Genomic DNA, 13,568 nt, shown 5'->3' with positions numbered 1-13,568 from the left:
TCTCACCGCGCCGCGATCGCTCATTAACAGGCGTCGTGAACAGCGATTCATTACTTGCTTTCTAAAAGCATTGGACAAAAATGGCTGTGGAATCAAGGGTCACACAAGAGGAAATCAAAAAAGAGCCAGAAAAGCCAGTGGACAGAGAGAAGGTTTGTTTTTCGTTATTTCTGCTCCTCAGTTGCGCAAATATTCGTGCACAAACGACGCGTCTTGCATGCTAAGCTAATTTGTAAATTGAACTAGTAAGTTAAACTTTTAAGTATACAGCATATTATACTCAAATTATAGGATAATAAACTGTCTAGTTGCAACATAGTATACTACAAATCGTAAATTATTCATGTAAGTGCAGCATATAATAAAGATATATTAAAAAAACGTAAAGTATAGAGCATATTAAACGAAATATCAGAACGCATTTCACCTCATCTGCAATATCAATATTGAAGATGTGTACCTTACATATTCGCCTGTAAGTGTTGATTGTGTTTCGAGGAAGACTGTTATTAAATTCTACGTGTTTCCCACAGACATGCCCTCTTCTTCTCAGAGTGTTCACCACCAACAATGGAAGGCATCATCGCATGGACGAGTTTGCCCGGGGGAATGTACCATCTAGCGAGCTTCAGATTTACACCTGGTAGGTATAAACTTTGCATTAAATTAAACTGAAATTAACGGCGTGATCCTGAATTGTATCTACATTGGTTACAGGATGGATGCTACTTTGAAGGAACTGACAAGCCTGGTGAAGGAAGTTTATCCTGAAGCTCGAAAGAAAGGAACACATTTTGGGTTTGCAATAGTATACCCAGACCCTAAACGACAGATCTACAGGTAATCTATACAGAAGCGTTTTTTGTTCTAGCGTGGTCAGTTTAGATTTGGTAAGAAGAATAACCCGTCTGGTTTTGTTTGTTGTAGGGTTAAAGAGATTGGCAATACTGTTTCGGGACGCAAAGGTGCAGATGACTCCATGACGCTTCAGTCTCAACGCTTTCAGATTGGTGATTACCTTGACATCGCGATCACTCCGCCTAACCGTGCACCACCTCTCCAAGGACGCATGAGACCCTACTGAAACAAGACTTGCCTGCATCTAAACAAACGGAGAATGTCTGGAAATCTGCCTTCCTGTAGAGTTCAGTTCAAACCCTGCCTGTGCTTCAGGCAAACCTCAATTAGGTAATGATTAGCTGGTTCAAGTGTTTAAGTCAAAACAAAACTCTGCAGGAAGGTCGATGTCCAGCAGCAGGATAGGGCATATCTTGAGGATAGGAAGTTAAATAGATTCTTTTTCATATATTTTGTTCTTCATGGGGTTTTATACCAGGTCTATCTTTTTAATTCTAGTCCTGTTACCATGATTCCCATAAAATGTTGAATAAATCCTTTTTTTTTCAGTATCTTGTCTTTTTTTTTACATTTAAAAACTGACTTTTTGAAGAAACCAGGCACTGTATGAACAAAGCACTTGCACTTAACTTTAAACTGTTACCTAAAACACTTCAGCAGAGTTCACAATAAGAATTAACCTGTTAATGGTTTATTTTTTCATAGACATAAGATAAACTGCAACAGAATTATCTAAAAAAATATATATATATATTATGGAGCCAAATGTTTGGCTTTTCAGCATTTCGTCCATCTTGCCTGTATTGCAAACTGGTCTCGAAATGTAGTGTCCCTAACATAATAAAATGTGGCATTAGTGCAGCAGCTGTCATTTTATATTTATCAAATATGAAAATGTCATTTTATATTTCATACCTGGATAATTGTATAATTCTTTAGTAATGTTAATTTTTTAATTTAGTCAAAAATGTTCAAACTCATTTCAATGTAGTCAGTACCATTTGCATAACAATCATACCCATCAATGCCACTGTTTTTTTTTTAAATTCTCTTTTAAGTATAAATTCTAAATTGTTTAAAACCTCCTTAAAAGTGTTTGCTCTTACAATCAAATATAAGTCAATAGAATCACTTTATTATCTGCTGTTCTCCTCTTGGTTCCACTTTTTGAAAGCCAGGCTTCATGGTCTGCAGCAGAGATCCAGCAGTAAGTGCTTAAGACTTTCACTGAGCCACAAGCTAAAAGAGGAGGAGGTGGGGGGGGGGGAAACTATATTTTAATAACCATATTATAATTTTTTTTAGCTAAAAGGGGAGGAGGTGGGGGGGGGGGAAACTATATTTTAATAACCATATTATAATTTTTTTTCTTTGACAAAAAAAAAGGTCAAATTTGCAATATTGCCATTTCAGCATTACAAGATAGTGACTCACTTTTAAAATATCCTGAGTGACTGAGCTTATATCAGGCATCTCTGGTGTGCATGGCTCTGTAGGGAAAATCACTCTGATTTTTGGAGCTGCAAGGCACCAATCCTGGTTGAACCCATTTTCATGGATTGGGACAGGGGTCTGCCCCCATCTTCATCCCAGAAGCATCATCAGATGCATTTTTCTATTCAGAGTTGAAGGAAGGGCAAACGTCAATTGCATCTCAAAAAAGGAAACTAGACACCAATTTGTTTATAAGGTTTAGCATCAAATCTAGTGTATAATACCATTTTAATGATTAAAAGATATATGATTACTTACAAAAGCAAGAGAACTCCCAAAAAGGGACTGCAGGGTCAGCATCTCCGGTATGGCCTTGTTCTCATAACATAGCACTTTTGGCATCTTTGGAGCATCAAACGAAGGAGCTCTGTTTGTGTTTGAGAGATCTGGTAGGTGAAAGCTACCCTCCTGTGATGTCCTGTGTCTATCGCTTTCTTCCTGCCTGTCATCCTTTGAAACAGCAATTGAAGTGAATGAGTGAAACCATTACACTATTTTACTGGTATTATATGTGATTATGATTTAATGTATTGCTAGACAAGTCTTGTGGTAGTCTACGTTAGTAAATAAAGCAATAAGTAAAGGAGCGCATCACACCTTTTTTATTAACTTGCTGACAAAAGGTGTTTCAAATGCAGGGAGCTCTGGTGTAGAAGGGCAGTTATTAGGGTGAGGAGGAGAATCAAGATCATTCTTTCCTTTCAGTAGTGGAGAGGAATGGGATGCAGTGTTTCTCAATCTTAAATCCTGGGGTGCAAAACACAGGAGGCTCTGGGTATTCCAAACTCTCTGAAATATTTCAACACAAACATGCAAATCAAAAAGGGGAAACTTGAAGAAAATTTCAGAATCAGAATGAGCTTTATTGCCAGGTATGTTTACACATACGAGGAATTTGTTTTCGTAACAGAATGACAGTGACAGAACAAAAAACACAGATAATAAAAAATAGAACAAGTAAAGCGCGCCGGCTCTCTTCCCCCGTCTGCGCGTCCTGAAGCGGTTGATCAGCGCCGCAGCTCCCCCGACAACAATGTCCAGCAAAACATCAGAATAATCAAAAACCGGTGAAATATCGGGTGGTGTGTACTTCCTAATGTCCAGCAATTCGTCTCTGGTGAAACTGATTGCAGGGATATAACTAAAGACAGGACAAACTAACAAAAACATAAAAACAACTGCGGAGCACGCCACAGAGGCAGCCATCAGCGTCGGCGCCATGAGTGAGAACTCATTGAGTATGCATCTTGTGTTAACACAAATGTAACCGCACATTCAGGATTACAGGAACTAAATGTAATAGTGTCAGAATCAATTATTAAAAACCCCATACGGGTTGATGTTGATGACTATTCTTAATATTAAGAAAACAACAGACGATATTATTTACCATTGGCAAGACCTTTGTTAGGCACAGAAGTCAAAGTGGGGAAAACATGAGAGGGTTTCTGACCATTCTCTGTTCTTTCACTGGTAAAGACACAACACACATATTATGCACTAAATACACATACATTACAGTTCAAAATTTTGATCAATAAGATTTAAAAAACAAAAAAAACTTCTAATCAGCAAGGATGCATTAAACTGACCAAAAGTGACAGCAAAAAATTGTTACAAAAGTTCTTTTGAACTTTCTATTCATCAAAGAGTCCTGAAAAAAAGATAAGTTTCCACAAAAACATTAAGCTGCACAACTGTTACCAACACTGATAATAAGAAATGTTTCTTGAGCACCAAATCAGCATATTAGAATAATTTCTGAGGAATCATGTGACACTGAAGACTAGAACAATGCCTGCTGAAAATTCAGCTTTGCCATCACAGGAAAAAATTAATAAATTAAAATAAATTCACTGTTTTCACTGTATCTTTGATCAAATAAATGCAGCCTTGGTGAGTGCAAAAGACTTTTCATGCAGAGATCTGTTAGATTACACACCGAATCAAATGAATGAATTTCAAATATTATAATTTCACTTTCAAAAATAAGTGCAAAATGTGAGTAGTAAAGTCTCTAACTCCTAAAGATGTAAATTTAACAGTGCCATTTTATGTAAGCAGCATTAAATTGATCTTATTACGCTGAATGCTTGTGATGTGATATTCGCACCCAAATATAGTAGGCAGCATACTTGCTGGTCTTTGGTGGTTTTTTGTTGAACAAATCCATGGTAAAGTCATTGTTCCAGCACATGGTATACTCAGAGATGCCAAAGTCCTCTAGTCAAGGGGTCAGAGCATCCTCCTCCATACGCAGCGAGCACTTGGGTGTCTTTGGATGCATGTTCATGACAAATGGTGGTGGTGACAGAGCCACAGCTGGGACAGGAGCAGCAATGTGAGGCGGCTCTGCTTCATCAAGCACTCTTTGGAACTGGAGCGCAGACAGACCAAAATCGGAGAGCTTTGGGGTCCGCAGCTGGTCAACAGGTGGTTGCATCTTCTCAGGTGCCTCAGACTGCTGAGCCTCTTCACAAATCCCTTGTGCCATCGCTTCATCTTCCTCTGCTGCATCTCTCTCTGCTTGCTCTTCAACCTCTTTTCTACCGTTCATCTCTAGAATAGTGAGCGAATTAAAAAAACATTTCCATTGAAATAAACATGAATCGTAGCAAAGCCTATACTTGAAACAAACAAAAATTCTATTTTAATCATCAGTTACAGATAATATATCAAGCCAAGCAGAGGCAGCACCAGGATATTAACATTCTCAGATGTAATAAACATTTACCTGTATTTCCCTGTCTTGCATTTCATGGTCTGTAACCATACTTCTCGTAGTGTTTCTTCAGCCTGTCAATGTCTTCTGTGGTTCTCTGCTTCAGCACCAAGCATCTTCTTATGAAGTTCCTCAGCTCAGTACTTGTTGCATCATGTGTCGCCACCTGATCTTGAACTTGCCGCTGCACGTGATTTTGTGTGAAATGTAGGCCATATTTAAAAATAAAGTGAAATCATGAACCATAAGTAAACATGCACATACCTTCAGTGCTCTGACTTCAGAGTGCAGCTGGTACAGAGCTTGAGCCCCATTCTCTTCATCCTCTGAATAACACACACAGCAATCAGCAGATGCATAATTATGACCTGATAATTTTATTAGTAACATTTTCTGACAACTTACCATCGTCGTCTTGGGGGTTTTGACTTGCATGCAGGAGATTGTTGCTTTCAGTCTCCAGACAAACAGTCAGTTTCCGCAGCTTTGCAAAGAAACGCTCGGAAGGATTCATTCTCAATGTCCCTCCGGTTTTACAGGCTGACATGACAGTAAGTAATTAGTAATAATAATAATCTCTAATATTTGATTAATTATATTATTGCATATAATATTAACATAATTATATACAAGCATAATACTGGTAATCCTTCTTTTCTACAGTCACAAACAATCAGCTGTAACTGTTTTGGACTGTCCAGCTAATATGGAAAATGTACAATAACAAGTATAATAACACAAAAAAAACAATGAAGATACTGTCTTGAGCACATTCAGTTCAGCATAAAATCGCATAATACCTTAACAAAGATACTGTGGTTTTATAAATTTGATTCAGGCTCTTTCAACTCTTCTTTGAAATTTCGCGGCACATCCGGGTTAGTTTTGTCTGACTCGTTAGACTTGACGCACATCCAAACACCGTAAAAAAAAAAAAAAGGCTCATTACTGCCACCTAGTCGTTCTATGCAGTCAGTTGGTCCTTCCCATAGACCAGGGGTGCCCAAACTCGGTCCTGGAGGGCCGGTGTCCTGCAGAGTTTAGCTCCAACCCTAATCAAACACACCTGAAGCAGCTAATCAAGGTCTTACTAGGCATACTAGAAACTTCACAGCAGGTGTGTTGAGGCAAGCTGGAGCTAAACTCTGCCAGGACCGAGTTTGGGCACCCCTGCCATAGAGGCACATATCGCCACCAACTGTTTCTAATCATACATGGATGATAGTCCCGCCTCTATTCATGTCAGTTGGTCCTCCTCAGTGGATTTTCAGTTCTTGAATGTAGCAATTTTAGGTGTAAATCGAAGCAGTTTAACATTTATGTCCAGCAAGTTTCCGAAAAAGGAAGTGGTTTCAGCATATTTGTTTTTTTGCCGTTGTGATTAACAGATCTCTGTGTTTAGTGACAATGTCCACTCTCAGATCTTTATGTCTAAAAACATAATTGAAAATATTACCCAAATAAAAAAAAATTAATGCATATAGTTTTCTTTGAATAATTGTTTAATTACAATAATTGATTTTTGTGTACTTATATATTATTGTGTGACCAATGACCTACTCCTCGGTTCACATTGGAAGAACAAAGCACAATTCAATTTATCCTAGACTTCAAGGAGCTTCAGACAGGCTACTGCCCCTACATTAGCACAATAGTCATGACAGGATAACTCCTCAGTGTTCTGTATGCTTCGTTTAGTTTCTGGACACTTCATTCCTCAGTGGTACAGATTTCTTTTAATTTACGTTTCCCATTCCTTCTGATTATATTAACTAAATGAACCGAATGTTTCCATCCATTTAAAAAAGTTTACAAAAAAAAGATAAACAGAGTTCAAATTAAAGGACTGAACATTAAAAACTCAAGGAACTGAATCATGTTTTTAAAAATATATGAATGTGAATACATATATGTGACTAATGAAACTTTCTTTTTGAAGACCTACAGAGAATGTGAATTAACTCTTTTCTGAATGTGTATTAACTCATGGACAGCTGAGGTAAAACACTGCTATCAAACTCCTATCATCATATATCAGATTTATAGGCCTTGTATGGTCACATATTACCCTTGAAAATAAAGAAGAACAGTGGAACTTTTTTGTTTTGAGAGAAGAAAAAACATAACGGAATCTTCACAAATTGTTTTCAGAAGAAAAAACAAGAACAAACTTCCCTGTTTATTCAGGAATATTTTAATAACATCTTTTTAAAATATGACTTTTATAAACATTTGACTTTTTTAAACAGAGCAACAATTTTACATTCTTTGGATCATTTTATGAAACTGCAAATTTGACCTTTTCCCCCCCAAAATAAAAACATTTAAATGTAAAGTATGGTGGGGGTTTTTCTAGGTCCAGACAGAATTTGCACATCCTCTGTGCTGATTTTTGGGAATGATCTACTGACTTTTGTGACATATTTGACGTAAAAATTAGCTCAGCGTATTACATTAGTAATAGTAAATAACAAATTAGCCAAAATATTACATTTATTTTCTGTTTTTAATCAAGGCTTCTCTGATAGAACCTACTGACCTACTGTATAACGAGGACCTGGTCAGATGCCCTCTAGTCTACAGGAAAATGAAGGCCACCAGTGGGTGCTGTTCTGAATTCTTCAGAGGAATTTGTAAAGAGGCAGATCCTGGGGGTGCAGACAAGCAGAAACCTACCCGAGGAGCAAGCGGCAGAGATCCTAAAAACATGACATTGTGACTGGTTATGCTGAGCTGTGAGCTGTGCATCCTCTTGTGGGCATTTGGAAAGTAGTACAGCAGCAGAGGCCAGGAGGGGGCAGAGGCGGAGCTCGAGAAGGTGGCCTACAAACAGTCTAAAATCAGCCTATCAGTATTCTCAGAGGAATCCCATTCCAATGTGGTTGCTACGTCACACTTAGTTTGCTTTACAAAATTCATTTTCTGACAAGAGGATACTTAAGGCCACATCCACCAGCTGGAACAGAATATTCCAAAACCACTTCAGAAATCTATGCCAATAAAGAGGAAGATCCAAGTAAAGCAAAGCTGGCAAATCTGGCAAAGTGCAAGCTGAGGAAGCTGCAGGAGAGGCTTGATACAGGTGTAGCCATCTACCAATCAAAATAGAGATCAAAATGCTTTAAGCTCTTGCACGCTTAATTATCCTTATTGGGTAGAAGTGTGTTGTATTTTTAAAAAAGATTTACCTAACATAACTTTAGAGTGTATGTAATATACACTAACATTCAAAAGTTTGGGGTCAGTTAGATTTTTTTTTAAATAAATGTATACTTTAATCATTTAAAAATGGTAGTAAATACGTTTAGAATTTAACAAATCATCTCTATTTCAAATAAATGGTGTTCTTTCGAACTTTCTGTCCATCAACGAATCCTCAAAAATATATGCTTTCACTAAAACGGTTTAATCAACTAAAAGTTGTGCTCTAAATTGTGTCATTGATATAACTAAAACTTACTTTCTCAACATAACAAAATGTCTTTATCCAGTTGAAATGTCTCCAGGTCCTTCCTGATGTCTGGATAGTCCTTCAGAACAGAATGAAAGGAGTCCACCGACAAGGAAAAAAGCTGACAGATAGTCAGAGTTTGTACTGTGGCCAAATGCCTTCCTCTTGTTAGGAGACATGACTCTGGAAAAGAGAAGGAGAGTCATTATTTGAAGGGATAGTTCACCCAAAAATGAAAATGCTGTCTTCCTTTTTTTTCCTCCATACTATGGAAGTCAATGGCTACCATCAACAGAGTCTCGACACGTTACCCACATTCTTCAAAATATTTTCTTTTGTGTTCAACAGAAGAAAGAAACTCAAACAGCTTTGGAACAACTTGAGGGTGAGTAAACGATGGCAGAATTTTTAGGTGAACTATTCCTTTAATACAGCTTACTAATAAATTGTTTCAAAACATGAGTATTACAAACAACACATAGTCTATACAGACATTGCATTGACAAAGCAACGTTACTCGAGTCAAACCTCCAAAGTAGTGTCCATCACACAGTTCCCTCTGGAAAAACTCATTCTCCACAAGGACCTGCCCATGCTCGATGAAGAACATGCGGTCACCAGGAGCGTTCTGGCGGATGATGATGTCACCCTCCTGGTAGACCTCATACTGCAGCTCCAGAAGAATGGCATTGACGAAATTTATATCGCAGTTCCGGAAAAAGGGAGCTTTTCTCACATGGGCCGAGCACATGGTCATCAGAATTTCCTAACAAATCCATTCGAACAATCATTAAACTATAAAAACACTGTTTACTTTTAAAAACATGAGCAAAACCTCTTTTAAATAATCACTTCTGTGACTATCTAGAAATTCCAAAAGTGAGCAGTACCTCTCTGAGAGATGAAGACACCCACTTCAGGACATCTTTCTCATCATACCATTTCCCTGCATAACGAGCCTGAAAGTAGTTGCTGATGTGCATACGAAGGGCTTTGGGAAGCTTCATGAAAGTCATATAATCTTCCAGATGATTCATCTATGTAAAAACAAGCACAAAAGAGAACAGAAAAGAGAAAATGTGAATGACATCCCCAATAACCATCTAATATGTTGTTTTAGCAGTATATTTGTTTTCCTTGCACCTTGTTATTGTACGCTCTTGCTGTTATGTCCACATCAGTCATCATTGCAGCAGTGTTGGCGACCATCACCGTGTACATGATGGCTCCAGACACAATGCTAGTCATGACTATCCACAGCTCAACCTCATCTAAAAACAAAAACATTAAAATATTAAAATAAGTATCAGTTGTGCATTGTGATTGTTGTGGCATAAAATTAACATTTTGCTAAATCAGCTGATCAAAAGTATACTCCTTGCTTGTGGGTGTTTCAGAGGAACCGTATGATATTGCAGTCATGTGAGAGAGGGCCCGAAAGACTCCAAAAGAGTACTTCTCTCCCACTGTGGCATTCTGACAAATTACACAACATAAAGTGTTGACATTAATACTTTATTTTTATACATTAAAACCATAAAACAACTCTAAAATAAATTACACACTCTCTGTAATACACTCTCAGAAAAAAAAGGTACAAAAGTTGTCAACAGGGTGCTAACGTTTGAAAAGGTATACTTTTGTATTTTACTTACCCCTAAAGCGTACATATTGGTACCTTAAAGATACATATTAGTTCCTAAAGTGTACATATTAGTACCTATTTGGTACATATTAGTACATTTTGAAAGGGTACCACACCAGTGACTGCTTTTGTACCTTTTATTCTGATTCTAATCTGGTTAATCGCACTATCACAGAGCAAACTGGCTCAGTTAATAATAATAGCAGTGAAAATGACCTCAGAGGACTTCAGTATTATTATTGCTGTAATATTGTTACAGTGTTCATAGAATAATATACAAGATGTCGGACTAGATCATATCTAGATATATTAAAGATATATTAAAATGTTCATGATTGTATAAAATATTATTAATTTCCATGATATTTCCAGTCAGGCCTTGCAAGTACAGTTTTCAAATTCAGTGATATTTCCATAAATGTGGGAATGTCAATATGCTGCTCAGACACTTACCATTAGATTCTCTCTTCTAACCCAGCAGTCGGAGGGAAACTCCTCAAGCATAGGCACAAAATACTGAATACAACCATTCCAGTGGCACAGCAGGAAAATCATCATAAATAATGACAAGATTCTTAGGAACACCCTCACCACCTCCAAGTTGGCATTTGAAACCTATATGAGCAGAGATTCAATAAAAAAATCAAAAGCATTATTCAAAGAAATAAAAACATTTTCTGAATGATGACTTATAAAACATGATATTCAGTGTTGTCTCATGAAGATAAGGTCAGTTTCACATGTTCAAGCAGTGAATTACTTACTCTCTCCACTTCATTGAAAAACCTAACAAGCCTTGACACACGCAGCAGGCGGACAAGACTGAGGATTCTCACAAACATCAAGATGCGCATCATTTTGCTGGCTTTGGATGAGGGAGAGTCACTGTGGTATTGTAGGTCCTGTCATGACAAGGGCACAAAACACATGTTTTCCATTTGGAGCTATGCAGTTTCAATACAGCCAAAAGATTTTTGCAGAAAAAGGCACATTACCGCAATAAGTAGTATGTAACCAACTGGGAATGCTGCCACCACATCAGGTATAAACCAGCTTTTTAAATATTGTTGTCGAATGCTTTTCAAATCCAGAATGGCTCCCTGTTTAACATGCAGAAAGATTATTGGAGAAGTTTAAGCAATTTGATATTTGTAATGTCTAGGGCTAATCCTTACCTCACTGTCCTCATTAATGATCCCCATGCGAAAGTTAAGCCCCACGTCAATCAGGAACAGAGTGTCCGAGAACACGTTAAAACCCTCCCAACCTACTCCACTGTTCCCATCAAGAAAGGCAATCTCCATTGGAATACCAATTAGATTCAGAAATGTTATGGCCACCATACACATGATGTAATAGCTCCTGCAAAAATAAGGACAAGAGTTGCAAGATGGCATTTTTGCATGACTCGTTTCAAAACTCATTAGTATTTTTTCTATTTTATTTTATTTTATTTTATAACATATTTTATTTTAAGTTTTTATTAAATTTTATTAAATTTGTATTTATTTTTTTATTGTATTCATTATTTTAATTAAAAAAGTATTAAATAAAGTAAAATGAAAAAGATAAAACACTACTAAATAAAAACACCAGGACAGGTTAAATGTACACTACCTTAAACGACTGAAGGGATGGATGACGAACACGCCTTCCTCTTTCTGTCTAATGCACTCCTTCTCCACAGCTACCTCACTGCCGTAGACATACAGCGAGCGTCTGTTCAGCTGCGGCAGCAGTAGGTTTTTCCACCCGCTCCAACAGAAGCGCCTGTGATTCTCAGGTGCGAGACGCTGCATTTCCAGGCCCTGACTAAGCACTGTTATCACCGAAACACCTCTAACATCTCTCACCGTGCCTCTCTGACAACTTTATTTCTGGACTTTCTTTTATGCTGACCATTTCATCCACTTTTCTTCATCGTCTTCACGCTCGCTCTCTTGCTTTCTCTCTCTCATGCGCGCACATGCACACGCGCAGGGTAATTTTCCATCACAGTTCTCTGGCTCGTTCCAGAATGGGGAAGGAGATAAGTTCCAGAATTTCCATTCTTCCCCCTCTGTCAAACTAACTATTGTCTCATCAACTATTCAGTATCTCTGCCTCGCGCTCACATCAGCTCAGCTCATCTGGACTGCGGGGCGGTTCTTTGACACAAGGTGGTTTTGAATATCACAACTATTGTTATCTGAACTAGACAGATGGCTCTGATAGAACCGGACCCAAGGCTGACAATGGGAGGTGATAGAATTACTTACGCTCTTATTGTGCTTAAATGACTGTACTGATATGGCAGAGATCCTTTCTAATGAACACACAAGAGTGCACAGATAATTTTGCTATTTCAGAAAGAGACAGAATACATTTATCTATTTTTACAGGCCTTTCTGATTTTGGAGAAATCAGAGTTTAACTTCAATTTCTTTGCTACGGCTGTGAAACTGGTCTGTGTTTTCGTTGTGGATGTGTTTACATCAAAAACAGACACCTACAGCTTACCACATCACAACGGTGGAGCTCACTAGATCTCCTGTAAACTGAATACAGTATTGTGTTGCATTGGCAGCCTATGTTTATGAGAGTCACTACCGTGTTGAATTTCAAAGTGGTATTCAAGTAATGTAACGGGTCACTGATCATTCTCAGAAGGCAACAAACACCTAAACTGCATTCATTCATTGTAATCTACATATCACATTGCATTCAGTTATCAAGTGGGTGACTGAATTCATTAAAACATGACTAGTCACTGGTTTTATTAACAAGCTTGTCTGTGAAGCTTCTGTCTAGTTAAAATACTAAATGATGCTTCCATGCAACAATTTAATCTGTGAAACTTTAAAATTAAAAACAAGAATGTTATATTAATAATAAAAAGGTACAATTATAAGTATTATTATATTAATAACCAATTGCCAATATACTTAAAACTCATAAATGTATATATATATATATATGTGTGTGTGTGTGTGTGTGTGTGTGTGTGTGTGCAGGGCCGTCCTTAGAGGGGTGCAACCCGCGCTTGCAATGGTTTTCTGATTAATTACACATCTGTTTACTTGCTTGACAAATCATGTGTAATTAATCGGACACAGCACTTTCTGAATTCATGTTTGAGGTACAGTATGGCTGTTTAATTTATGTTGTAGAAAAAATCTCCAAAGTCACCTTTTGTCAACTCATAAATTAAGCACAACATACAAACGAGCAAATATATACTAAAAACCCAGTAGAAACACCTGAGGGAATCCATGCTGAGTTGGCGTTCTGTGTTGACCTACAAATCGACGTCATGACTGAAAAGTTCTATTTTTGCCGCTCATAGCATGCTGAACGTAGCAGAAAATGCAGAGAAAATGCAATATAAACATTTATCAACACAATATTTTGCAATATAA

General features: G+C 37.5%; 2 protein-coding genes and 1 pseudogene across 2 annotated transcripts; 1 reads left to right on the top strand and 2 right to left on the bottom strand.

Moving 5' to 3' along the window:
- Window positions 1-1,295, top strand: LOC107712269 (histone deacetylase complex subunit SAP18). Its single transcript, XM_016517455.1, has 4 exons — window positions 1-152; window positions 534-643; window positions 718-840; window positions 928-1,295. Exons 1-4 carry the CDS (start codon window positions 81-83, stop codon window positions 1,082-1,084), a joined length of 462 nt encoding a protein of 153 aa, XP_016372941.1. The 5' UTR covers window positions 1-80; the 3' UTR covers window positions 1,085-1,295.
- A 749-nt stretch (window positions 1,296-2,044) lies between these two features.
- Window positions 2,045-6,023, bottom strand: LOC107712255 (spindle and kinetochore-associated protein 3-like; annotated as a pseudogene).
- Window positions 6,024-7,373: 1,350 nt separating this feature from the next.
- On the bottom strand, window positions 7,374-12,161 carry LOC107712254 (potassium/sodium hyperpolarization-activated cyclic nucleotide-gated channel 1-like). The gene is made up of 11 exons (XM_016517437.1): window positions 11,788-12,161; window positions 11,346-11,532; window positions 11,166-11,270; window positions 10,935-11,072; window positions 10,624-10,785; window positions 9,908-10,001; window positions 9,669-9,796; window positions 9,416-9,562; window positions 9,054-9,291; window positions 8,535-8,708; window positions 7,374-8,166 (listed from the first exon to the last, which is right to left on the bottom strand). The coding sequence occupies exons 1-10, from the start codon at window positions 11,967-11,969 to the stop codon at window positions 8,539-8,541; spliced, it is 1,551 nt and encodes a 516-aa protein (XP_016372923.1). The 5' UTR covers window positions 11,970-12,161; the 3' UTR covers window positions 7,374-8,166; window positions 8,535-8,538.
- Window positions 12,162-13,568: the final 1,407 nt, after the last annotated feature.

This window comes from Sinocyclocheilus rhinocerous, unplaced genomic scaffold (assembly GCF_001515625.1).
Source record: "Sinocyclocheilus rhinocerous isolate Xijiao unplaced genomic scaffold, SAMN03320098_v1.1 scaffold2583, whole genome shotgun sequence".
In the NCBI taxonomy this organism is placed as follows: Eukaryota; Metazoa; Chordata; class Actinopteri; order Cypriniformes; family Cyprinidae; genus Sinocyclocheilus; species Sinocyclocheilus rhinocerous.
Note: the sequence above shows the minus strand (reverse complement) of the source record. Positions and strands in the feature narration are given on the sequence as shown.